We start from the raw sequence: 27,063 nt of genomic DNA on the forward strand, positions 1-27,063 counted from the left end.
GGGAATAGAGATAATGTGTCAGAGTTTAGAATTCACTGAAACCAAAGTCATTTCTGATATGTTTATGTTTGCTCTTGTTTTATTATCAATATCTTCATCTTTCCAGAACTATATAAAGCTGGTCAACATTCCCTGGAAGTTAAGCTAGCAAGAAGTTGGCTAGAAATGCTAAATAGATCAATTCAGAGCCACTATCGGCATCTTAAAGCCCGATTCTTTTTCTTTGTACTGGCTTGGCACCTTTAGGATATTTATTATTTCTTTCCAACCCAGTGTACTTCTGCAGGGATTCTGGGATTCTCTCTCTCTGGGGCAAGCTGTGTGCATTGGGAACAAAGATTCAGTTACTGAATGTGTCCAGAATGAAGTCACAGACTGACAGTTCCTCTCCAGGTACATTTCAGGTTCATCTCCTGCCTTGTTTCCCTAAGCCCCCATCTCATGCACTGGACTGACTATCCCCAAATAGATCTGGTAGCTTCTGCCTCTGGGTCTGGCCTGAGATAGTTCCCTTTGCGAGAAATGCCCGATACCCCATTTCTTCCTCCTTTTGGAAACCCTTCTCGGTCTGTGATGCTCAAACTCCACCTTTTCTAAGTATCTGTCCAGGATCCCCCCACCAGCATTTGATTTCTCCCTACCCTATAACTCTGATAATCCTTCTTTCTAGACTGTTACTTACTAAGGCAAGCCTCATATTAGGTATTTGTGAATGTGTCTGTCTTCCTCATTGGGAATTTTGGAGGACGAGAAACTGTGTGTGTGTGTGTGTGTGTGTGTGCTTGTGTATATATGTGAATACTCCCATGTACATACATACACCCAGGGTCTTTGCTGTCCCCATAAGGCAGAATAGCAGGTACTCAAAGATACTTTTTCAATTTGAATGACCAACCCCCATCTTCCCGTTCATGTTTTGCCTCCTCACATCATGGATGCCTCATCCTGATACCACGGAAAATATTTGAACACTTCTGCCTTCTAGTCATATGGTTTTGGATTGTCTCTCTTCCCATTCCTTTAATTTCTAAAATGTTATAGAGTCCACAGCCACCTAGCATCTGCCTTCCCTCAGTTCTAGCCAGCTCTCCCCAACCTCCCCCTGGAGTGGAACTAGGACTAGAGTCAGAGCAGTAGGATTAATGATGATAGAGGTTTGGTGAGAGTGAATGCACTCCATAGCAAACATTCTCCTGGCAACCCTTCTGTCATTACTTCGGGAATGTTGCTTCCAAGGAAGAAACTGAAGCTCATGGAGATGATGGAGTGCAACTGGGATTTGAAGCCATATTTCTCTACCAAAAGTCCCATGTTCTTTCCCCTACCACTCCCTAAGTCTCCTAAGCCCTGTCATGTGCGTGACACAGTGCACTCATCACCCTAGTGAGTCTTCACCACTGTCCTCTTCAGAGAGAGATTGATAGCCCCATTGTCCACGGAGAGCAAGCTACCACCCAAGGTCCTGCCAGTGATAGTGGTAGAGCCCATGATTCAAGCACAGGTGTTCCCGACTCTTCTCTTTCCGTTGAACCACGCCATCTCCTGAGTGCCCAAAATATATATATGAGATTTTGCCTGTCTTCTTTGTTTCCCAGGGTTGTTGCCCGCCACTCGCTTTTCGTCTTCTGGGCCCCCACCTTAGTTGTGGAGTCTTTGGCCTGAGTTAGGGGTCTCTTACTTGATTAGTTTATCCTTTTGTGAGAAAGTTGGAAACTCAGAAGCTTCCGGAAGGTAGGCAGGCTATGTATACATAACAAGCAGGTAGTGATAACTGGCCAGGTGGAGGTAGCCTGTGCCCCATCCAAAGGGGCAGCGATACTCATGTCCAGCCAACTATTGCTAAGGAGTGTGACCCCAATGTTCCAGGAGCTCCTGCTTTTCCAGAATAAGCTGTAATTCTGGATTTTTATCTGGGTTTTCCAAATTTTAAAAATGCGGAACAAACATCATGTGCATGGACGAGATTTCCGGGCTGCTGTTCTGTGGCGCCTGCCTGGGGACCTGACTGCCTGCCACCACTTTGCTGTTTTGTGTGATTTCCCTGTCCTATAGCCATCTGGGTTGGTGACCTTATTTGGGGGAAAGGAGAGGAAAATTAGTAAATGAGATACGGATATGGAAAAAGAAATTTAAAAAGTGCTAATATTTGATTTAAAAGATTCATACTAAAATAAGTGGGGCACGTCTAAATTTACATTTAAATACACGTGGCATTCTAATTTAGTGACTGCAAAGAATATTAGATTTCCTCCAAATAGATTTTTCCAAAATGAGTTATCCCTCCACCTAAGTTTTGCCTAAGAATGATCTTTAAGTGTGTTTTAAAAACATCTATATCTTAGATAGTCTAATAATTAAAAATTTCCAGATCTTATTAAATATAGACTACTAAAGAATAATACTGATATTTTATTTTCTATAAAATGTAGTTTGACAAGCATTTGAACTGTTTAGCCAAATTAGCATAGAACTCACATGTATATTAGCAACGTTTTAATAATGTTGCTCTATATTTCCTGCAAAACTATTGATGATTTTGCCATTTTTAAGTAGAAAGCTATGACTTCATCAGAGCAATTTAAAGTTGTCTCACTATTAAGTAAAAATAGCTTTATCTGTCAATCTTTAATTATTTAATGTGGTACTGCTAAATTCAGTCACCTTCTGAAGATTCAAAATTATTGTCCCTCAGGCTGTGGAATGCACTTAAACAGGCATTTAAAATCACTTGTGTGGGGATACACTTTAAGAAATATCACATTTGTAAACAATGATCTCCATATTTAAAAAAAAAATGTAACTCAGCTTAATCCAAAATGCAGACATGTTTACAAAATGAATATTTTCTGCCAGATGAATCAATAATTTCTGGATTTTAATGCTTCCTAAGCTGTTCATTTTTTTTTTTTTAAAGATTTTATTTATTTATTTGAGAGAGAGAATGAGATAGAGAGAGAGAGCATGAGAAGGGGGAGGGTCAGAGGGAGAAGCAGACTCCCCGCCGAGCAGGGAGCCCGATGCGGGACTCGATCCCGGGACTCCAGGATCATGACCTGAGCCGAAGGCAGTGGCTTAACCAACTGAGCCACCCAGGCGCCCAGCTGTTCATTTTTAAAAATGTGAACCTCTGTCGTGGATCTTTCAAGAGTCCTGCCAGTGGCTGGGGAGGGCTGGTGCTATCTGTGCCACGGGACAGTGGTTCTCAAGCCTGCCTGTACATTAGAGTCACCTAGGGAGCTTTAAAGATATATCTAGATCCACTCCAATAGATTTGACTTGCTTGGTTTGGTGTAGGGCTTGGGCATTGTTTTCTTTTGTTTTTAAACTCTCCCCAGGTGGCTGTAATGTGTAGCTAGGTATAAAAACCGTCATGGGCCTTCAAGGAGAATGCCAGCCATAACTGATACAATGCACTGAGTTTCAGCACTGAATCCTCCTCATTCAAGGTCCCCAGCAGCCTACCCAGATCATGCTACCAGGGCTGTGGGCCGGGCTCCCTTGGCCTAAGGCTGAAAGCCTCCCAGAGGCGATAGCTCCATACACCTAATGCAGTGGAATAGAGGGAGTTTAATCTAGCCCTACTTGTGTGTGTCTGTGTTTTTCTTAACAATAAGTACATTTATGGATTCACTATGGGCCATGTACTTGATGTCCAAATTATATTTAATTTCCCCAACAACTCTACAAAGTAGTTAAAGTTATTATGACTTTACAAGGAGAAAACAAAAGAGCAGAAAGAGGGAAGAAAGTAATATGCCCAAGGTCATACAACTAGTAAGTGTTAGGATTTAAATCCAGGTAGTCTAACTGCAGAGTTCACATGCTTAAACCTTCATACCAAAGGGTTCAGATAAAATGCTCATGGGGTAAGGCAGGGAACAAAAATGGCCAAAGCTGCTCAGGGGTAGACACTAGGGAGAGGTGAGGACCGGGGAGCCCAAGGAGGGCAGCACCACTCAGCTCTAGCCAATTGCTGCCAGGCAGGTGTGTGGCCCCGAGTATAGTCAGGACGTCTGATTTTTTAAGAGGTACTCTAGAAAATCTGGAATTTTTAATATGAATCTTTCTCAACTTTTAAACATAGCAAACCTCTATTACAAATTATACTGTCTTCACTGTTTTTCTTTCTCGCTAAGGAAAGCCCTGGTCAAGGACAGAGATACTGAAAAGATAGTACAAGCAATGCATTAAGCTTTTTGAAAAGAAAGCATGTAGATTCTTTTGGGTAGGGACTGGTCTTTCCACAGACAGGACCTACATTGATCTACACAAGCTCTTTGTGTTACTCTTCTGGAACTGGTATAGACTGGTCTTTGTGACGCTAAACTAAGCTGCAGGTGCAGGAATGTCATATTGATCTGAAGGTCATATCAAGGACATCTGTCCAGTTTTTTTTTTTTGTTAACTCTGTGGTCTGTGGTTCAGCACAGATGAGAATATCATGATATCATAAACACAGGTGTTAAGATACAACCTGCCCACCAACCAACTTAATATCCTGGTTTTGCTCTATTTTCATGTGTAAATTTCTCATTTTTGTGCATGTGCATTAATTAGTCTCACATGAGAAGTATGATGAACATTTTCTTAGTATTTATTCATTCAACAAACATATAAGCTGAGAAGTATTTAAGAACTTGGAAAAATAGAGTGTTTTATAATTTAAGGAACATTGCTTCAAATCTGATTTGATCAGATATTAAGCCTTTTTAAATAACATCTAAGATTAAGGAACATTAATTATAAGCAATTTTTTAAGACACAGATTTCTTCCTTAATGTTCTAATATAGCATAATAGTTTAGACATTCTTAAAACAGTGCCGTGTTTTGCAAGAAACGTCATTATTAACGGCAGTACAACCATGGGACCTGAATGATAGCCCTTTGATTTAGAAACAGTCAAAAGCTTATTTTTCGTAGCCTCTATAGCAACGGTTCGGATTCCATTAGTTTGGGTTATTCATCTGAACATAATAGGAACTGTCTTCTTGTTAGAGGAACCAAACTGAGTTCTTTCAGAGGATGTAGGGGGTCATAACGGGTACCTTAGAAAAACAGGGGCAATGTAATTAGTTATTCTTAAGGAAAAACTTTAGATGAACACATTTCTATTGGAAAACCTAAAGTAATGAAAAAATTGCACTGTTTATTTTAAAAAATAAGTTTTAAAGATTATGGTTTTCTTATTTCAGAACTTGAACCGCTTGAAATTATCCTTGGCTTGAGTTTATAAGAGGATTTCAAAATGTTCTGTTTTTTTCTTTTAATGATGAGGAAATAATTATTAAAATTTGTTCTAGATTTATAAGTATTTAGAGAGAGGTGGTCTATTGTTTAAGAATTCTGTTTCTTTTAAATACAGGTAGGTTCTCAAATTAATGCCATGCTTCAACTCTACTCTCTGACCGGACAGCATATTTTTTTGGACTGTGTTTTTTTTTCCAGATAACATCCATTTGTAATCATATGATTGAAGATGAAATGTTCAATTTGTATTTATAGTTCTAGTTTCTTAGAAAGAATACTATGTCCAACAACTACTGCTTGCAAATTTAGATTACTACTTCAGTTCAGTAGCTACTTATTGAGCATTTTATCCAGTAAATTCTATTGGTGATCTAATTAAGAAAAAAATATATGGGCCAAAGGATTGGAGGAAATCATGAAGAAAGTGGGCTTTGATCTAGGCCCTGAAGGATGGATTGAATTTATATAGAGTGGTGGATGCCGTTATCAATGACACTGGTGATTGAAGGAGGAAATGATTGGAATTAGAGTATGACTTTAAGATGATAAATGGCTGAGATATAATATTTAAAAAGCTAAATTAAGTTCTGTAGGAATGATGTGTAGCAATTTTATATAATTTTTAAACTGATTATTGCTCATCTACTATCATCTGGTCCTGGGTGATTCCACTGGTTAAAGCATATGTCTAATGCAAGCCAGATCATGCTTTCTTCTGTTCCAAGGCTATAGAACACACTTACTGTCTCAAAAACATGTGGCAATGGTCATCAAGCAGGTGGAGGAGAAAACCTGCATAAGCGCAGCCCAGGAATCCTCTTGTTTGCATTTGACAGATATTTCACACTGGAATAGATACTAGAACAAAAATCAGTTGGAGTTGCCTTAATATGGTTACTGAATGCATTATTCCAAGTTTTCTGGTAGAGAAGGGAGGAGATTCTTTCACCCATTACCGCCTTTTGATGTCAACTAATTGTTTCTCTTAAGTCTTGAATACAGTATCTTCCTGTACTTGGAGAAAATAATACAGATGATTATGAGTTATTTACATAAAATCGTATACTAAGCAGTTGTTGGAAAATTTGAATTCAAAATGAAATAGTTATACCCAATGAGTTTAACATGTCTTTGTTACGCATCTATTATGTGTGAGATTCTGGGCTAGATTCTATGAGAGAATCAGGGAGACAGATTTAATCCTGGCCTTTGAGACTTGCGTCACTAGCCACCTTTGCTGACTCAGCATTCAGGAGAACCGCTCACCATGAAGTCCAGGTAATGAATGAGTTAACACACATTTATGGAGCTCGTGCCATGTGTCAGGCAGTACAAAACCCAGGACACGTTAAAAGGAGGAGCTGTGCCTGGATAGGACACAGGGGTTAGACCCTAGAAGACAGTTTATGCTAAGGAGACCTATACAATTTAAATATAATTCGATAGGTGTATAATTCTAGCCTAAAACTAAATTTTAAGCATTTCGAGGGGAAGAATTCTGTTTCCTTTTATCTTTTTTCTTTTCTTTCCTCTTTTCTTCCCTTCCCCCCTGCCCATAGGTTTCTCCTCTCCTTTTAGACGAATTACTTGGTGTACTCTCTATATTGTCTGCCCTCCATACATAATGATCCATAATAAAGTTTTACAGATAATGGAAGTATACGTTTTAGAGTTATCGTAAAGCTACTGGATAGAATTTACTTGGCTTTTCATGCTTAGATTCCTTATAATTAGTATAACGCATAACATTTTCTTAATAAACCCTTTTATTATTGGTTTTAATTTTTTTTATCTTCACTAATATGTATCACAGACAGGCTATGATGTAAATTGCTAGCTTGAAGATAATTGAGGATTGGCACTTTAACTTATTTTTAGAGTGTCTTTCGTAGTCCCAGATAAAACCACATTCTCCCCAACACTTGGTATTTTTAGTCTTTATAATTTTAGTTCATGGTATTAGTGTATCTTATTCTCATTTTAATTTGATTGTTCCTGATTACTAATGATCTAAGGTGCTCTTTCAAATGTTTATTGACATTTCTGTATCTTCTTTCTGTTCAAATGTTTACCCATTAGAAAATTGTATAGTATTTCTTTTTTTTTATTATTGATTTGTAAGTATTTGTATGTTCTACATAAGGGTCCTTTGTCAGACATATGTATTACAGATATTTTTTTCCCAGTCTCTAGCTTGCCTATTAATTTCTTTAATTAATGGTGTTTCTGTGGGGGTAAAACTCACATTTAACATCATGAAAGGAACAGTTAGCTTTCTGGAGAATGAATGCTTAGGATAATTATTATCATTATTAACTCCATTGGTCAGCTTCAAAGGAGATTTTTATGCTACTTTGAATTCATTAGTACATTGTTTTTAAAAGATTTCTGAAGACTGTTTCAGGGTTTGGGATGTATCCTATCTCCTAAACCCTTATAAGCTCCTGTATTCCTCTCTGTAGTAGTAATACAATAATTTTGGATGAAAACAGGGTAACCCTTTTAAGTATCTAAATTCCTCAGATGGTGAAAAGGCTTTCACACGGGTGCCCATTTCCTACATTTTCTAGGTGAAACTAGTGAGTAGTATGCTAACCAGGCAGACTTTGGTCTGCCCCTGGTAATTGTTGGAATTCGTTAGCTGAAAGTAGGTACTCATTTGTATTGTGCTCTTTAATGTGGTCTTAACTTACATGCTATATTTAGGATAAGAGGACAGGATTTTCAGAGCATTTTCTTCTGTAAGCAATATTCTGTTACAGATATAAGAGGTTACTCAAATTCTGTGCTTTTTACTCATTTCGGGAAAAAGTCCATACAATCAAAATCAAGTAGCCTTAAACAGAAGAGACCTATTTGATTTCTGTGCTCAAAGATATGAGGGAGTGACATCCTTTTCCAAAGCAGGGCTAGGAACTTTGGAAATCAAATTTATAAACTGAACATAATTTGGTTTCTGTTTCAGCCTCCACATGAGGTCTCCTGACATGACTATTTTAATTTACCTGTGGGGGATTGTGGGTCCCATAATCTAGTGAGCCCTGGGAGAGTTGGTGCTGAGTCAAGCAGGGATTTAATCCAGGCTCCCTCATATTCTGGCTGCTTGACCTTGGAGAAGTTAACTTCGCCTCTTTGAGACTCAGTTTCTCCATTGTTAAAATTCAGCTAAGATTATATCCAAACTTAGAGGTTTATGGAAACATTAATTGAGATAATTTGTATAACCAGTGAAAGAAAATGGACACTATGATTTTTGCTGTATTTGTGATAGAAATAGTAAGTTTGGACAGTAACCTTAGTTATTCTGTACCTGCCTTTCTTTTTCTGGCCATCTGGCAAGGGGTAAATTATTTCATGTCCATTCATTCATATGTGCTTTCATTAATTAATTCTTTAGTGAATGGACATCAAAGCAGCTATGCCTGTCTTTACTTACTTAGCCTACTGAGAATTCAAAATTGTTTATATTTCTTGGCACTGAGAAAAGGGCCATATCAATTTATACAAAATACTCTTAGTTTAGATTTTTTAGTTTAGTATTTAGGCAATTAACTTGTTGATTAAAATAATGTTTAATATTTTTCTTAAACAAAGTCACAATCCCTATATAAAAATATGTATTATGCTTCTCATTTCTGAACCCATATTCCCACGAGTGTGGACTTCTGACCCTGGGAGTTCATCATTCATTTATATCACTTTGGAATAAGAAAGAACCCAGTATGGCCATATCCCATTTATTCTTAATTTAATGAAGTAATATATAAGAAAGCAATTGTTGACACTATTTATTAGTAATACTTTTTGATGTCTTCCTTAATTCAGTCTGTAGAACAGAAGAGAATATTTAAATGAAAAAGAGAAACAGAAAACAGAAGAAATAGCCATGCAGCTATTCCTTAACTGGCATTTTAAATGATTTTGAGAAATAGAAAAGGGGATTACTGGGATTGGTGTTTATTAATCGAAATTGTTTGTATGTGTGTATGTGTGTGTGTGCGTGTGGATGTGTAAAAAACATTTCTAATTATGGAGGTATTAACAAAATTGATTTCACCTAATGAGAGATGCAATAGCTTCATCACTCATCTTCCTGCTTCTGAGCTTGCATCCCATTTTTTATCAATAAGCTACCAGACTCCATCTAAAACATAGGCCAAGTCCTGTCACTTCACAGTTCAAAACCTTCCCCATTTCACTATGAGTAAAAGTCAAAGTTCTCATAATTGTCAAAAAGATCCTACACTCCCCCCTCCCCTTACCTCTCTGCTCTCATCCTCTACCTCTTTCCCTTCTCTATAAGGTGATATTATTTCTGGCCCCTGTTTTACACATGAAGAAACTGAGACCCAGAGATTTCTTAATCTTGCTTGCATTCAGTCTATTGTTCATTCATGAAATATTGAATTCTTACTACGTGCACAGCACTGGCCGGTTGTTTTGGGCATAAAGGCAGTTAAAATATTGTGTTTATCCTCAAGAAGGTTCAAGCTAGTGGGGAAGGGGGTGCATAAATTTAATAAAATCAAATAGTGCATGAGGTGCAATCATGAGAAAGTGCACAGGGCATTCTGGAAGCCAGAAGAGCAGAACCAACCCCAGCCTGGAGAATTAATGCAAGGCTACCTACAGACGGGGACATCTGAACCACTGTTAGGGAGGAGTAGAAGTTGACTAAATTTGGAGTGGAGGAGGGCATTCCAGGCAGAGGGCATGGTGAGGACACAGGCGCAGAGTAGGAAACAAGGTGATGAATGGACATTGGGAGAAGGCAGGTGTTTCAGGACCATAAACTTAACACAAAGCACCGAGCCATAAGCAGACCGCATCACCTCTTCCACCTGGGAAGCAGGGTCTGGAATTAGTTTTACTGTCCAGGGAACTGGGGTGAACAAGGACACCAATTCCCGAGTTTCAGGCTGATAATCCACGTCTACAGTATAACTCTGCACTATAAAGTTAGATTTTACTTCATTTCTGATTTTTATTCCAGCTCTTTATCAGGTCTGGAGCCCCAACCTAAATCCTGTTGCATTTGTAAGAGGCCATGACAATAAAAGTTATTCCCTGGTAGGTGCCATTTTCCCTTCCTCCCACCTCCTCTTCTTCCCACTCCACCTCAAGCAGCATCTATATATAGGTGTAACTTTCAGACCGATGACACTGCATCACACGCTCCCATCTCCCTGAATAATATCATTGCTTTCTGAAGTCTACTTGCTGGAGGCACTTAGGACTTCCAGACAAACCCCCACATATTGGGTGTAGTTCTGATTAGATTTTAGTTTACTGTTCAGTTTGTTCTTTGTATTGTTTGCATTTTCAAGCTCTAAGCTCTGCAAATAATTACCCTAAATCATGTTAGTTATGTGCACTCAGCCTAGGGACAATTTCATTTACATCCCATCAAGGCTGCTTCTTGAGGATCTAGGATGATTTAAGTGTTCTGAAACCAAGAAAGTACTGGTATTAGAGGGTATTTGCTGTTTTGCAGCAGTAAAGCAAATCTGTTGCATCTTTGTGGTTATATAACAAAATTCGTAAAGTTTTGAACAGACATTAGCTTTTTCTTTGTTATTTTACATAACCCAGGTCAGAAGAAAAATGCATAAAATTTTTTTGTTGTTATAATTGCTGTTTTTCCTGCAAGGGAAGTTTTCTCATTTACCTGCATCCAATTTGCTTCATGAATATTCAGCTGTTGACGGAGCTGCAAGGTAATATCCATGGAAATGAACCCATTAATAGTATTTTCCTGGCTCCTACTTGGTTCATGAAGTATACAGAAGTATTTATGATATTTCCTATTTTATTTTCCTCTTGGCTTTTGAAACATAATGGGATTATTGATAATAATTGTTATTCCAGATTTTCAGTTATTTTTTCTCATATTTCTTGAGTGCATAAGCAAAATCTTTCTGCCTTTTTGCAGATTGTTAATGTAATTTTTACAAAACAAATTATGAATAAAAATTATAAATGGCTTAAAGACAGAACTAAGATATTTGACATATTTATACATATATAATGCTAATCCTGTTATTAATGCATTGATTATCACATGTTGTAAAAAAGACTGATTCTTCTTGAAGGTCTTTCAGAGATTAAATGAACTGTCATTTAATGAAAATAGCATCTGGGAAGTATATTTGATGATATAAAATAAAATAGGAAAAAATAGTAGTAATAGCTAACAGTTATATATTGGTTTTTGATGTAATAGTTGCTTCACGAATATTAATTTATCTAATCTCTGCATCAAGGCTATAAGAATAGATACCATATTATTCTCATTTTACAGATGTTGAGACTACATCAGGGAGGTAAATTTACTGGTGAGATGTCTCATATCTAGCATTTGGTAGAACTGGGATTTGAACCCAGGCAGACTGGCTCCAGAATTCAAACTTTAAACCACTTCACATTCTTCTTTTTTATGTTGACGAAGTCTGCAAACTGGACTGCCTATTGTCCAACACCTATGCATTCCTTCCCCACTGATTTAAAGTACCACCTGTTTCATGGGGCACCTGGGTGGCTCAGTCGGTTAAGCCTTGGACTCTTGATTTCCGTTCAGGGTTGTGAGATTGAGGTCCGTGTGGGGCTCTGGGCCAGTGTGGAGTCGGCTTGAGGATTCTCTCTCTCCTCCTCCCTCTGCCCCTCTCCTCTCCCCTGTGCAGGCTCAAGAGCGGGCTCTCTCTCTAAAATAAAGTACCACCTGTTTCAATACTGAATTCCCTCCTACTCAAAGTGTTTTCTGGGCTCTCTTCGGTTCCACTGATCTATTGTCTGTATTAGCCCGAAACTAACTGTTAACATTGCTCTACATTAGTTCCTTCTAGGAATAGAGTTCAAATAGACCAAAAATGGAAAGGAAACAAAATTACAGGCTAAAAAGTGGATGGTATGTCGAATATTTATTTATTTATTTATTTATTTATTTGGTATGTTGAATATTTAAACATGAAAAAAGGAGAGAAGGGGATATGGTAAGTCAGAAGGGGCAAAAGGATGTTTGTAGAAAAGTATTACATGTCTTAAGGATAGGAGTGGACAATTTTAGGAGTCAGTTTTAAAGAAAAGGTAAAATAGATATATAATTTTCTAAATAAAAAGGTTCTTTATAGTAGTTCAAGCATACATTTATCATGAAGCAAATTTAAAAAATCTTTCTTCTCTACCTTGCGGGATTGTACAGTGAGCTAGATCACAGTGTGAGAAAAAAAGAGGTCTGGATGCCAGGCGGAGACGGATCTTCGTGTTGGTATCCTCATTCATTTCTCTGGGTTGTTTTCCAGCATTAAATACTTTTTCTTCCCCCGCTGCTACATTTCCTTTTCATGGGAACTGAATTCTCAAATAACGACTTAAACAGGAATACTGTTCTACACTTTAAATTTGGGAAATGACCAGTTTCCTGTGCCAGAGAAAAATTTGTGCTTGAGAATATTATCTATATAGTGTGCTTTGTACTTCCTGCTTAGCCTTTTCTTTCATTGTGCTGTGTTTTTTAAGTTATCTGATACCACTGTAAATTCCTGAGCAGCACAATATGAAGTATTATATTAAAGACACAATAGTCTACTAGCATCTCTGAATAAATATTTGTGCAATATTAAAAGTAAGTTAATTTAGCAGGCATCTTATTGAGAAAAATTTTCACAAGTATGTTCATGTAAGCTTATGAACTGCCTTTGGAAATTCATTTTATCCCATATTGATCACCAACTGACAGCCGGAGACATACTTTTATCTGAAATGACACCCAAAATTCTGGGATGTTTGAAATATCCTTTTTTGTTGTTAATTCAGAATGTAATGGAAGGCTCATTATTTTCATCTGACTTTAAGCTCTTTTACAAATATTATGACTTGTAATATATAAAGGAATAGATTTTAATTTTTGTTTTGCAACCTCGCCTAATGCATTATCTTTGTTCGATGGTTCTATTTGTACTGTAAAGAGTTGATAGCATTCAGAAGAGCTAAGGCGACTTCAACAATATTAGTCTTCTTTTCTGTACCTGATGTTTTTGTAGAATTTTTTTTCAGATTGGCTTATCATTCTACTTCATCAGCTTGTGTGATTTTTGTCCATACCAAGATCATGTAGCAGTTCATTGAAGTCAAAGCCATAGTGTGGCCATACTCCGCATACATTGTTCAATTTTTATTAATATCTTGTGCTCCAAGTCCTCTCAAGGTTTATGGATGGGCTGCAGTCTCTATTAACACCTTACAGTTTGATCTTGAATTAATTTTTTTCTACCTTCTTTCTATTTGTTAATTTTTAAATTTCTGGAATGTTTAGAAAATATGACTAAGAGAGATTGACATGAACCACACTTGAGGGCAAGCCTGAAATTTTGAGCAGAAAAGATCCAATACGACAATATGGAATATACATATGTTTTAATAAACAGTAGGTTCCCGCGTAACAAATGCCTTGAATTATTTGTTTTGAAACCAAGGAATTATCTTGAAGTTAGTGTTAGTTGGATTGATTTACTGTTAAGAGAGGAGCAGAAAGGGGAAGGCAGGGGATTTACCCTTTAGTTCTGTTCTCTGTAGTGTTAGGAATAATTAAAACCATAGTAGATATAATAGAACTATGGCTGTGGTTGTAGCAATAGTAACAGAAATACCAGTTAGCATTTTTTTGGTCCTGATTATGCACTGACACTGTGCAGAGTGCCCAACAAAAATTACCTCTGTGAATTCTCTTTACCTCTCTGTGAGATAGGTACTATTATTTTTTTAAAAAATGTTTATTTGAGAGAGAGAGCGCATGCACACGTGAGCAGGGGTAGGAGTAGAGGGAGAGGGGGAATCTCAAGCTGATTCCCAGCTGAGTGCAGAGCTGGATGTGGGGCTTACCCCAGGACCCTGAGATCATGACCTGAGCTAAAACAAAGAGTCAGAGGCTCAGTCGACTGAGCCACCCAAGCACCCCAAGGTACTTTTATTTTTTAACCTAATTTAATGTGTGAGGAAACAGGCTCAGAGCCTTGGCTGTACTCCCTGTGTATGAGACATCTTGTGTCTGCCTAGGTGTGTGGTAGGTGTTTATAGGTGTGTTGGGGAGGATTAATTTTGAGGGGTTTCAAAATAGCAGACTATAAACACTGGGCGCTTCTTAATTTTCCTTATTTAGTTGTTTTTTTCCTAAAGTTCCATGTATCACTGACCATTCTGGAAAGAGACATCAATCACCCAAAACAATACAAGGAACACAAGATCATCATGAATCAAATGATACTTGGAATATATAAGCCAAGAAAAATTTATTGCCAAAAAGTCACTTTATTAAAAAAATATTTAATAGTTTAAAATAAAGAACATAGGGTTTTTTGTCTTCGAGAAAACTAATTGTATTACATTAGAATTAACATCTCATGTAATTGTGAATTCCTTGGGAAACCAGATGTTAAGTAAATAGGCACCAATTTTCTTAGTGTTTTTCATTCAGGCTTTTTCTCTTCTCATCTGGGGACTTTTTCACTCCAATACTTTAAGCCCAAATGCCATTTTAAAACTGAGAACTCTGGGGCGCCTGGGTGGCTCAGTCGTTAAGCGTCTGCCTTCAGCTCGGGTCATGGTCCCAGGGTCCTGGGATCGAGCCCCACATCAGGCTTCCTGCTCTGCGGGAAGCCTGCTTCTCCCTCTCCCACTCCCCCTGCTTGTGTTCCCTCTCTTGCTGTCTCTCTGTCGAATAAATAAAATCTTTAAAAAATAAAAAAATAAAAAAATAAAACTGAGAACTCTGGGGGTGCCTGGCTGGCTCAGTCAGGAGAGCATGTGGCTTGACCTCAGGGTGGTGAGTTCAAGCCCCACGTTGGGTGTAGAGATTACTAAAGATAAATAAAATTTGAAAATAAAATCAAATGAAACGTAGAGCTCTGGAATGATCAGTATTAAAGATTTATAAAAACCCAAACGGGCCTTGGCAATCAGTGTGGGAATAAACAACACTTAATGTTTAGTTTTGGGATGGGGGTAACAGGGAATAGTGATTGACTGTAGCAAGTGAAGGGGACATGTGGGTGCTTTTGTGCCAGCCTGTTGCTACCACTCAGGAATGTGGAACCTGGGTTGATCTTTTCTCCTAGTGTTTGAAGAGGGACTGTAATTGTTGATTTTTATGTCAATGTTCTTATTTCCTTAAATGGTAGCAGTTGAAACAATGTTTTAATCCAATTGTGCTATGTTAAAAAATACCTCTACTGCGTTTGATCTTTGCTTTAGACTTAACTCATTGCCTCAAGTCAATGGAAGTTAAATATCCAAGAAAGATGGCTACTATAAATCTAATTTTATGGGCTGAGTGTCGAGGATGAGATGGTGGGAATTGAAATCGCAAAAATACACAAGAGAAAAACAAAAACGTAACAAAATAACAAAAGCTTTAAAAATTGACAACACACTTCAGAAAAGTTTGCTTTTATTATGGTATGTTATTGAAATCATCTTAATAAGTTTTCTGATTTTTACTTTCCTTTTAATAATTTTATGCATCATGAAATCATCATTTTATGCATTGATGATTCCATCGAGCATAGTTCTGGTTTCTCCTTCATCTTCTGTCCATTTTCACTGGTGACTTTCTAGCTACCTAACTATTAACCATCTTTAAAATCCTGTGCCTTCCATGTAGTTAGAGTACTGATCATATGCTGATCCAGTATGAATTCTTTCCCCTGAGAAGTCCTGAAGAGCATAAATCTGTCATGCTGCCTTTTAGCATATTGAGGTCAAACAGAAGACACTAAATAATGTTTTAATTATCCTCAAATCCTGGGGAAGTTTCAACCAAGTAAGTTTAAAAAATATGGATGTATGGTGAAAAATTATCTTCACCTAGATGTTGTTGATGTTAATTTTGAATTAATAGTTGTTCTGAGAAAAACTAAAACATCTTTTGGTGGGAAATTGAGCAGATATTAACAGGCTCTCAACAGATATGACATAATAAGTCCTTTTGGTTCTGAATCATGAAAAAACACCAACATTCCAAGGGTTTTTGCTGGGGATATTGACATATTGGTATCACTGTGATCTCTTTAGGCATCTATCTGAGTAACCCAGCGTGGCATATATTTTCCTTTGATGGTTTGTTGAGTGGTAGATGCCCAAGAGGGTGAGTCTTCAGTGCTACTGAACTACTGACAAATGATTTATTAATCTATCAGTTTTTGGAGTTTTGTATGGATGGAATGTTGTCATGGCAGTCTAGGGACAAACTAATACCTGTTTCAAAGATGAAAACATGCTGCCCATACATTTTCTGTAGGGTTACACAGTCTGGTGGAGAGCAGACATGCAAACTAGAAGTATTTTACAATTGTTGTTCATTGTTGAGTGGAAAATACATGACAAAGGGAGCTTTAAAAAATCTACGTAGTTTGAAAAGAAATTTAAACATAAATTCTCCCTAATTATAATTTTAATAAAAATGTGTTGGACTTTTTACTCATAATCTAACAAAATTATTGAAATAAGAAGATACATGGAGAAATATGGGACATTGCTAAAGCTCAGGAAGACACAAAAAAATTCCTTATTTTTATAATGTAGCCCAGAGAGGTTGATAATGAGAAGCTTTTAGCCTCAAATTTGTGAATTTCCTTAACACTGCTATAGGTATTTTGGGATTGTATATGCCAGCGGTGCTCAAGTGCACCACTGTGGGGGTGCAGAGTGGGCTTGTGGCAATGGAGAGAGGCATTTTGGGTTGTTGCAATTGGGGATGGTAGGTCCTGTTAGCATCTAGCTGGTTTAGGCCATGAAACTCTTAAACATCCTACATGTACAGGACAGACCCCACAACCAACATTTTTCTGGCACAAATGTCAAGAATGTTAATGTTGAGAAACCCTGGTATCTGGTGATGAAAAAGAAAAAAGTTTATATGATAATCGTATATTCCAAGTTGCTGATGAATATTCGGGAAGATAATACGTGAGGGGAATTAATACTACACAGTCTGGTGGTCTTTAGAAACAAAAACCATCTAGTGAAGAAAAAATTCTTTACTTATAGCACTAAAGTTTGTTGAGCGCTTACCAAGTAGGCGTTGTTGGAGATACTGGGGAAACCCAAGTGAACAAAACAGATAGACTCTGCCTTCATAGAGCTCTGGCACCAATGTGGGGGACAGTAAACAAACGAATACATAAAATGGGACATGGAGGAACAGGTAGTGCCATAGGGTAAATAAAGTAGAGTAATGGGGTAGGTAGGGCATGATGGGGGTTGGGAAAGGGAACACTTAGACTGGATGGCCATGAGAGACCTGAAGCTTAGAACTGAGTGACAGCAGGAGGCAGCCAGATGAAGAGGGTGTAGGCAGAGGAAGCAGGTTGTGAAAAGGTGCCAAGGTGGAAGTAGGCGTGTCTTGTTGGGGAGGCACAGGAAGGTGGTTGTGGTTGGGCAGTGGTCCAGAATGGGGAAGCTGGGATGAGACGGAATACGAGAGGAGGGAGGGGCTGGATCATGCTCATTTCTTTTTAGATTGAATAATATTCCATTGTCTGGATGTATTTATCCATTCACTTACTGAAGGACATTTTGTTTGCTTACAACTTTTGTCAATTATGAATACAGCTGCTCTGAACATCCAGGTGCAGGTTTTGTTATGGATAAATTTTCAACTCATTTAGGTAACTTCTAAGGAACACGATCGCTGAATTGCATGGTAAGAATATTTATGGTAAGAATATGCCAAACTGTTTTCCTAAATGGCTGTATCATTTTGCATTCCCACCAGCAATGAATGAGAGTTCCTGATTATTCCACATCCTTGCCTTTGGCACTCTCAGTATTTTGGATTTTGTCCTTTCTGATAGGTGTGTAGTATCTCATTGTTGTTTTAATTTGCAATTACCTAATGACATAAGATTTGAGCATCTTTTCATATGCTTATTTGCCATCAGTATATCTTCTTTGGTGAGGTGTCTGTTCTGTTCTGCCCATTTTTTAATTTCATTGTTGACTTTCTTATTGTTGAGTTTTACTAGTACTTTGTACATTTTGGACAATAGTTCTTTATCATATATGTCATATATTTCTTAGGGAAATACTTTCTCCCAGTTTGTGGCTTGTCTTCTCATTCTTTTGTCATTCACAGAGGAGAAGTTTTTAATTTTAATGATGTCCAGCTTATCAATAATTTTTTTTCATGGATCATGCCTTTGGTGTTATATCTAAAAAAGTCATCACCATTCTCAGTGTCACCTAGAAATTTTCTCCTATGTTAATTCTAGGAGCTTTAGGGCGCCTGGGTGGCTCAGTCATTAAGCGTCTGCCTTCAGCTCAGGTCATGATCTCAGGGTCCTGGGATCGAGCCCCACATTGGGCTCCCCGCTCTGCGGGAAGCCTGCTTCTCCTTCTCCCACTCCTCCTGCTTGTGTTCCCTGTCTCACTGTGTCTCTTTCTGTCAAATAAATAAATAAAATCTTTAAAAAGAAAATTCTAGGATTCTTTATAGTTTTGCATTTTACATTTGGGTCTGATCCATTTCGAGCTAATTTTTCTGAAGGATGTAAGGTCTGTGTCTAGATTCCTTTTTGTTTGTTTGTTTATTTGTTTTGTTTTTTCACGTGGCTGTTCAGTTGTTCCAGCACCATTTGTTAGAAAGACTATCCTTTCTCCATCCTTTTGCCTTTGCTCCTTTGTCAAAGCTTAGTTGACTATATTTGTGTGAGTCTGTTTCTGGGCTCTCTGTTGTATTTCATTTATCTGTTTGTTCTTTAACCAAATCCACACTGTTTTGATTAATGTGGCTTTGTAATAAGCCTTGAAGTCAGGTAATGTCAGTCCTTTGACTTTGTTCTTATTCTTTAATATTGTTGTGGCTATTCTGAGTCTTTTATTCTCCATATAAACTTATAATCATTTTGTTGATATCCACAAAAGAACTTGCTGGAATTTTTATTAGAGTTGTGTTAAATCCACAGATCAGGTTAGGAAGAACTAGCATATTGACCTTATTGAGTCTTCCTATCCATGAATGTGGACTATTTCTCTCCATTTATTTAATCTTTTTTTGGTATTTTTTATCCGAGTTTTCGGGTTCTCCTCCTGTTGTACATATTTTGTTAGATTTATACCTAAGTATTTCATTTTTGGAGGTGCAGATGTAAGTGGTATTGTGTTTTTAATTTTAAGTTCTGTTTGTTCATTGCTGATACAGAGGAAAGTGAGTCACTTTTGTATATTATTAACCTTGTATCCTGCAACCTTGCTATAATAGCTTCTAAGTTCCAGGAGGTTTTTTGTCAATTCTTTTGGATTTTCCACATAGACAATCATATCATTTGTGAACCAAGACAGTTTTATTTTTCCTTTACAACCTATATACCTTTTATCTCTCTTTTTGTCTTATTGTATTAGCTAGGAAATACAGGACAATGCTGAAAAGGAGTGGTGACAGGAGACATTCTTGCCTTGCCTGATTGTAGGGGGAAAGCTTCTAGTTTCTCACGAATATATATGATTTTAGCCATAGGGTTTTTTTTTTTTAAAGATTTTTTTTATAATGTTGAGGACATTCCCCTGTATTCTTAGTTTACTGAGTATTTGTCACGAGTAGGTGTTGGATTTGTCAAATGCTTTTTTCTGCATCTGTTGATCAGATCATATGATTTTTCTTTTTAGACTGGTAATGTGATGGATTTCATTAATTGATTTTAGAATGTTGAACCAGCTTTGCCTACCTGTGATAAATTCCCCTTGGTTGTGGTGTATGATTGTTTTTATACATTTTTGGCTTTTATTTGTTAATATTTTGCTTAGAACTTCTACATCTATATTTATAAGAGATATTTATTGGTCTTTAGTTTTCTCGTGAAGTCTTTGGTTTTGGTATTAGGGTGATGCTGGCCTCATAGAACAAGTTAGGAGATGTTTCTTCTACTCCTGTCTTCCGAAAGAGATTGTAGAGGCTTGGTATAATTTATTCCTTAAATGTTTGGTAAAATTTAATAATTCTTATATGTTTTTTCAAATGTGTGTAGATATGTTTTTATTATTATAGTAAATTCATTGCTCAGTTTTAGCACCTAGATTTTTTTTTTTAAATATTTTATTTATTTATTTGACAGAGAGAGACACAGCGAGAGAGGGAACACAAGCAGGGGGAGTGGGAGAGGGAGAAGCAGGCTTCCCGCTGAGCAGGGAGCCCGATGAGGGACTCTATCCCAGGACCCTGAGATCATGACCTGAGCCGAAGGCAGACGCTGAACGACTGAGCCACCCAGGCGCCCCAGCACCTAGTTTCTAATATGCCAACTATGTTTATTATGTTTATTGCATATTGTCTGTCTCCCCCCACTAGAATATAAGCAGAAATTCTTGACTATTTTGTTTATTGATATATTTTATATGCCTAAAACAGTGGCTTTCAACATATGCTTTGCAGTCTTTGGGGTTTTATAACATCCTTTTGGAGAATATGTAAGGTCAAAACTATTTTAATGGTAATACTAAGGCTTTATTTGCTTTTTGTTCCCCCACTATGTTGATGCTTGCACCGGTGGGGGAAAATCAGTAGTGTGTAAAACTGCTAATATTTTAGTGTGAATCTGAGCAGTAGCACCAAACTGTAGTAGGAGCCACCATATACTTCCCGTTCCTCACTCATGGGGGAGTCGCAAGGGGATGCCAGTTTCACTTAAAACTGTAAAAATTATTAAACTTATTAAGACATGACTCTTGAGCACATGCTTTTCTCATATTCTGTGTGATGAAATGGGAAGTATACCTAAGTACTTCTGCGGCATACTCAAATATTACGGTTGTCTCCAGGGATAGGATTTGTGATTGAGCTGCTATGGAACATTATATTTACTTGAAATAACAACTGTGAGATAAACTATGGTTTCAGTTTCAGGGCATTTGGGTATTTGGCAGATAGTTTTTTCAAAAAAAGAATGAAGTAAGCCTGTCACTTCAAGGAAAAGAACTGATAGTATTTGTTGATGATGATAAATTCAAGTTTGCAAGTGAATTTAGAGTTTTGGAAAATTTATGTTTATGAGTTCGATGTTTTCCTAATACTTAAAGACTTTTCTAATGAGTTGGATACTGATATTAACTAATGTGATGTGGGTTTTCTTTGATATTAAATAACAAAATGTGTTACTATTTTGAAGATATGTTTAACTCCCAGTGAATCATTGCTAAAAAAATTTACAGCATCAAGCATAGATAATAGATCCCTTCAAATTGCAAGATAGATCAATTGGTTTTAATGCAAGAGTATGGAAAGTTCACTGATATGGTTGGCTTCAGATTAAAATCATGACTAACCTTTAAGAAACTACCCCTTACTGAGTTTTAGTGTTGTATTAAAGAAGAATATCCACAACTATCGGAAAATGTTATAGCAATGAATATATCTGTGTGACTTTTGAGAGTGATCTACTGTGCATGCCTGACTGATGAAAAGTGTGGGGAGGACAAATATGAGTTGAAGGAGATAAATTAGTACATCAAAATGATAAAATAAACTGGTGCATTCTGGGAATAAAATTCATCATGGACTTTGCCTTACCATTTGAGCAAGCAGTGGTCCAGACGGACAGACATGGAAGGGAATTGCTGTCCTCTCCCTCTTAAATCTTCATGAGTTTTCTTACTTCTTTTACTTTTCTTTCTTGGTAGCACATTTGTGACATTTTTAGCTTTCTTAAACTTTAATTAATGTATGGCATTTTATTATCCTGTTTTACACGGTAGGAAAAAAAACAATGTGGAGGAAATTGAAGAGAAGATGGAGAGTTCTGTTCTCTGTGTAGGAAAAAAAAAAGCCCTTGACTAGAGTGACATCTAGGAATGCGTTGTGTAATCATTGTTAGGGGAATTCTGGCAAACTGAGTTCATGCTAACACACCTGCAAGCTGGAAGGTACAAGCAGGGGCACCTGGGAGCCTCACCTCCTCCAAATGCAACTTAGTCTGTCTTAGCTCACAGGTCTCTGCATCTCTCTAGCATTCAGAGATTATTATGCCCCGTTTATGCAGCCCAGGTTTGATTTTCATAGTTGGAGGGAGGGTCCTCTGGTGGGATATCAGGAACACCAAGTGGCAGACAGAGCCAGAGGGTATTGTGCATAGAGGGAGTTGACATAGGGTTTGAAAGTCAAGAAGAAGTAACTGAACCCATTTTCTCTATTGAGACTCACTTGTTTCCTTACAGTCTGTTTCTTTAGTCTCTGGAAGAATAAACTTAAAGGAATGTTCATCATATGTGGTCTCTGGACCAAGTGCATCAGAATCATCTAGGGAACTTACCCAAAATGCAGATTTCTGGGTCTTAACCAGTCTGCTGAATCAGACCTTCTGGGGACAGAGGAATCTGCATTTAGAAGAAACTCTCCAAGTCTTGTACACAATAAAAAGCTTAAGAACCACTGGCATTACAAGCTTTTTCCTGTACTTATTTTCAATGTATTTTTATCAAAGTGAAATGATCTAATTCTAATGAAATTCTGGACCAAAGGGAATGAATGAAAGCAGAGATAAAACAGCATATGAAGGGGCGCCTGGGTGGCTCAGTCAGTTAAGCGACTGCCTTCGGCTCAGGTCATGGTCCCAGGGTCCTGGGATCGAGCCCCGCATCGGGTTCCGTGCTCAGTGGGGAGCCTGCTTCTCCATCTCCCGCTCCCCTGCTTGTTCTCTCTCTCTCTTTCTCTCTGTCAAATAAATAAAATCTTAAAAAAAAAAACAGCATATGAAATCCCTCATGTATTTTTGTATTTAGGGTATTAATGTTTCTTTGACTGGTCAGAGAAAAATTAAATGCTCCAATTACAAAGTCTGAAGGGACTTTGTAGATGCTGGTTGTTAAAAGAGGATTCTGAAAACACATTATTTTTCTTTATGTTAAAGAAGGAAGACTTACATGTTTTGTCAAAAATGTCAGTTTCTGTGATTTTTGTGCTCTAGGCAAACTATCTGAAATCTGCCTGAACTGTGTATAAAATGAAGCTCTTAGGAAGATAAATGCTTGATCAGAAATGCTAACAAGTTCCAGGTTTTCTTTCATATACAGTTAAACAAAAAGTTCCATGTTGTCACGGAGAATAGGAAGATAAAGAGTCAGATGAAGATACAGTTTACTTTCTTAGTTTGTATGTTCCCTTCTAACTCATATCTTGATTCATTTGTACTGCCTCCTAACTTTAATTTATGAGCTTCAGAATGTGACTGAGTTCAGTTCATGAAGAAAAGGTTTATAAATGTAGAGGTGAACTTTCAGCTTTGCTTGCACGAGAGATTACCTGTTTACTGTGTGGTCAACACGAAATGTAAACTAGGTGACTACACCACCATGTTATTTTAAGACTAAATGGAAAGAACTAACGGAGCATTTTTAGAATGGAAAATAGTCAATAAAACCAAATCTAAAATGAAAAATTAGACTGATACTAATTAAAATGGGCAAAGTCAGAAAATTCAAAATCTCTTTTCATCAGCAATTATACCTCCTTTAGATAATAGTTCAAAAATCATGTCACATGTCTCCAATAAAAAAATAAGGTGACATCCAATATTTTTTAGTCAACTTATTTAATTCAGCTGAATTATTTCATTCTGTTGAGGCTATTAGTACTGATGTGGCTTTGTAGTTATAGACTGAAACATGAACTGATTGAATCGGGAATAGAGATGGGCTGAAGCTAATGCTAGGAATGAGATCCTATGGCTCATTTGTTTTCTTCTAAATAGTTTTGTTTTTCCTTTTACCAAAGTTATAATATGCTCACAGCCAAAAATTCTGAGCATGAGAAAGTGTACTAAGGTCACATTGCTGCATTTTGATATATGCTACGTATTTTCTCATAGTATGAATGCACACTGCCATTACACAAGTATATTTATGTATACATACTTGTATGTAATATGTATATGTGTGTACATATATGTGTGTACCTATCAAGAAAGCTGCTTAGTAAATTTGTTCACCAAACAATATTTTATAGACATCTGTTTATATATATTTCTATAAAATTTTTATCACATTCCATTTATGATTATAGTTCTGCATAATATTTTGTAATTTGCATGTACCATAATAAAATTGATTCCCTTATTAATGGGCATTTAGGTTGTTTCCACTGTTTCCGCTTTTGTAATCAATGTACTGTAACCCCTTGCCTGAAAGTTTTCTTAAGATAAATTCCTGGAAGAAGAATTTCTGGGTTAAAGGGTATGCCCATTTAAAAATTTGAGATATATTGTCAAGTTGTTCCCAGAAATGTTGTGCCATTTTATACCCCCCTCTTTTTTTTAGAGGGGGGGGCAGAGGCAGAAGGAGAGAGGGAATCTTAAGTAGGCTTCACACTCAGCATGGAGCCTGATGTGCGGCTCCATCTCACAACCCAGAGATCATGACCTGAGCTGAAAGTAAGAGTTGGACACCTAACCGACTGACTCACCCAGGCGCCCCTGTGCCATTTTATACTCTTACTAGCAATGTCCTTGAAGGTGATAACTTTGGAACATTATGAACAATACTGGGTTTTCTTAATCTCTTAAATCTTTGTAAATACAGCATGTCAAAAATGGGATTCTTACTTTAATCTTCATTTGTTTGATGTAGTATCCAGAGATTCCCTGGAGACTCTGTGTGCCCTGGGGATTGGTGGGCTGTGTAGTCATACCCTCACTTGGTTGGGATGCCTGACGTTCTTAAGACAGACAAGGGAAACAATGATTTCACCTGGTCACTAGGTGGTTAATGAACAATGTCTTGGAGACACAAGCCAGATTTGCTGGATGGAAAGTCACTTCTCCTTTTCCTTCCAAACTTTCTCTTTTAAGACCCAATACAAATAGCTCTTTCTACTCTTCTTTTCCTTTGCAAAAATAATAGCTTATTTGGTCATGGGTCCAAGGTTAATGACTTATTAAGAAGAATCCAGATCTTTGAAATACTAAGGAACTTACTTGCCTGCCCTGCCATAGGGCTATGGGGGGAGCCCTGACCTGATCCCAGAAATATAAAATCTGGTTTTCTAAAACTTGGGAGGGGGTAGGTAGGAAGAGAAGGGAAATCCTTTTATTCCTTCTTGAAGAGTCACTCTCTCTCTCTCTGTCTTTCCTTCTCTTTCTATCTCTTTCTATCTCTTCCTCCCTATCTCCTTCCCTCAATCTCTCTCAGTTCCAAAAGGGTCACTTTGGAATTTCTGCTCCCCCCTTTTTTTTATCAGAAATCCCATTTTTCATTAGATTTAGAAGTTTAGGAAACATTTGACTCTTAAGTGTTTGCCACAGAACGTTGAAATCATGGTAGATAAATTTAGTTCATATATACATGATCACTTTTGGTCCTGCCCCCAAAACTCTGAAGGATTTAATTCCCAGGGAGGAGCCACAGTGAACCCGGGTTTCACCCTTTACCACAAAACTATTATTCTCAGTAGTTATTGGATTTTTAACTCTGGTTTCCTATAAGAAATTTAGTTCTGATCAACACCCTGTTATTTTATTAACCTAATGTTGCCTTCACAATATCTTTTTTTTTGTTTCATGCAGGCATTCTTACACCGAATGAACCAGTGTGCCGCATCAAAAATTGACAAAAATGTAACAGAAGAAACAGTGAAGGTGAGGAGGCGCAGTTGGCCCTCAACCCAAGCGCACATTCCCCTTTAGCTAAAATTTCATCTGTGGGATGTTACTCTAGGCTCTTCAGCTTCTCCTCTGTTCCAGGATAAGTTCTGCGCCAGTCACTTGAGTGGGCGACCCTGAGAAAAAGGGAAACGAGGGTTTGGGAAGAGAAACAGGGTGATGAGGATGGTGTAGAAGACATGGAGCAATTTTTTGCCAAGGCCTTAGGACAGTTTGAAAAGAGGAAGAAAAACAAACCCACAACTGAGCATCTCAGCGTCTGGGGGGGGGTGGGGGCAGAGCCTGTGTGAGAGCATTGCCAGAGGCGTCTTGGGAAGGCAAGATGTGGACAGATTTGACTACCAGTCTCTGATCACCAAGAACAAACGATTTGGATGGTTCAATGGTGCAGAAAACGTCTGCATAATATCTTCAACTCAGAAACAAATGTATAAGCCTTTCCTTTGAGGCTGCAGGGAAGGAAAATGATGAAGAGTTTTGTAAAGGGGGAAGAGGTAAATGAAAATTAATTGCACTACCATCATTATTCATTTAAACTGTATAAATTATCATTGATATTTATTTTTGGTGCTGATTTGCCGTTTTATTTTACTTAAAAAAATTCCCAAGGATTTTTATAGGCCCTTCTGACTATTTTTTCATAAATTAAATACTAACTTTCAAATTCTCCTTACCATGGGAGCATTTTAGTTTGTGTGCTTTAGGTTGCAAGCAAAAGACACTTATTATTCAAATGACTTGAAGATACTTCGGCTCTCATTTGGGGACTCCAGACAGAAGAGAAGGTTCAGGACCTGTGACTCAGGGAGATCAATAAGTTTGCCAGGTTCTGTCTAGCTCTTCACTTTGCCATCCAGGTTATCCACTTTGCCCCTTGTCTGGCTCCTCTCGCCGCTGACCCTGTCGCTGTCCAGCTGTCACTTAAGACACAGCCCCTTTCCAGAGGGGAAGAGGGCTGTCCATTCCAGGATGCCCTTCCAGAGAGCAAAGAAGCCCTTGCCCCCAAAAGCCTGCCAGCAAATCCGCCTGTACTAGGTTATCTGCCACCCATTCTCACTAATGGGGTGGGGACTGTCATGCTTGGATTTAGTCACTCAGGCTTTTCCTGAGAGCCAGGAATAGGTTCCTGGTTCCCAGAGTTGTGTGGGAGTGGAAAGGATGTCCAGGCAAAATTGGAGCTCT

The 27,063-nt window shown here is 37.7% G+C and overlaps 1 protein-coding gene across 1 annotated transcript in view; it reads left to right on the plus strand.

Moving 5' to 3' along the window:
• PREX2 (phosphatidylinositol-3,4,5-trisphosphate dependent Rac exchange factor 2) overlaps positions 1-27,063 on the plus strand; it is a 285,562-nt gene that overhangs the window by 40,138 nt on the left and 218,361 nt on the right. The window contains exon 2 of the mRNA XM_032421606.1: positions 25,786-25,857. Within this exon, the coding sequence (XP_032277497.1) occupies positions 25,786-25,857 (72 nt within the window). The remainder of the gene's footprint in view (positions 1-25,785; positions 25,858-27,063) is intronic.

This window comes from Phoca vitulina, unplaced genomic scaffold, assembly GCF_004348235.1.
Source record: "Phoca vitulina isolate PV1807 unplaced genomic scaffold, GSC_HSeal_1.0 scaffold25, whole genome shotgun sequence".
NCBI classification, from domain to species: Eukaryota; Metazoa; Chordata; class Mammalia; order Carnivora; family Phocidae; genus Phoca; species Phoca vitulina.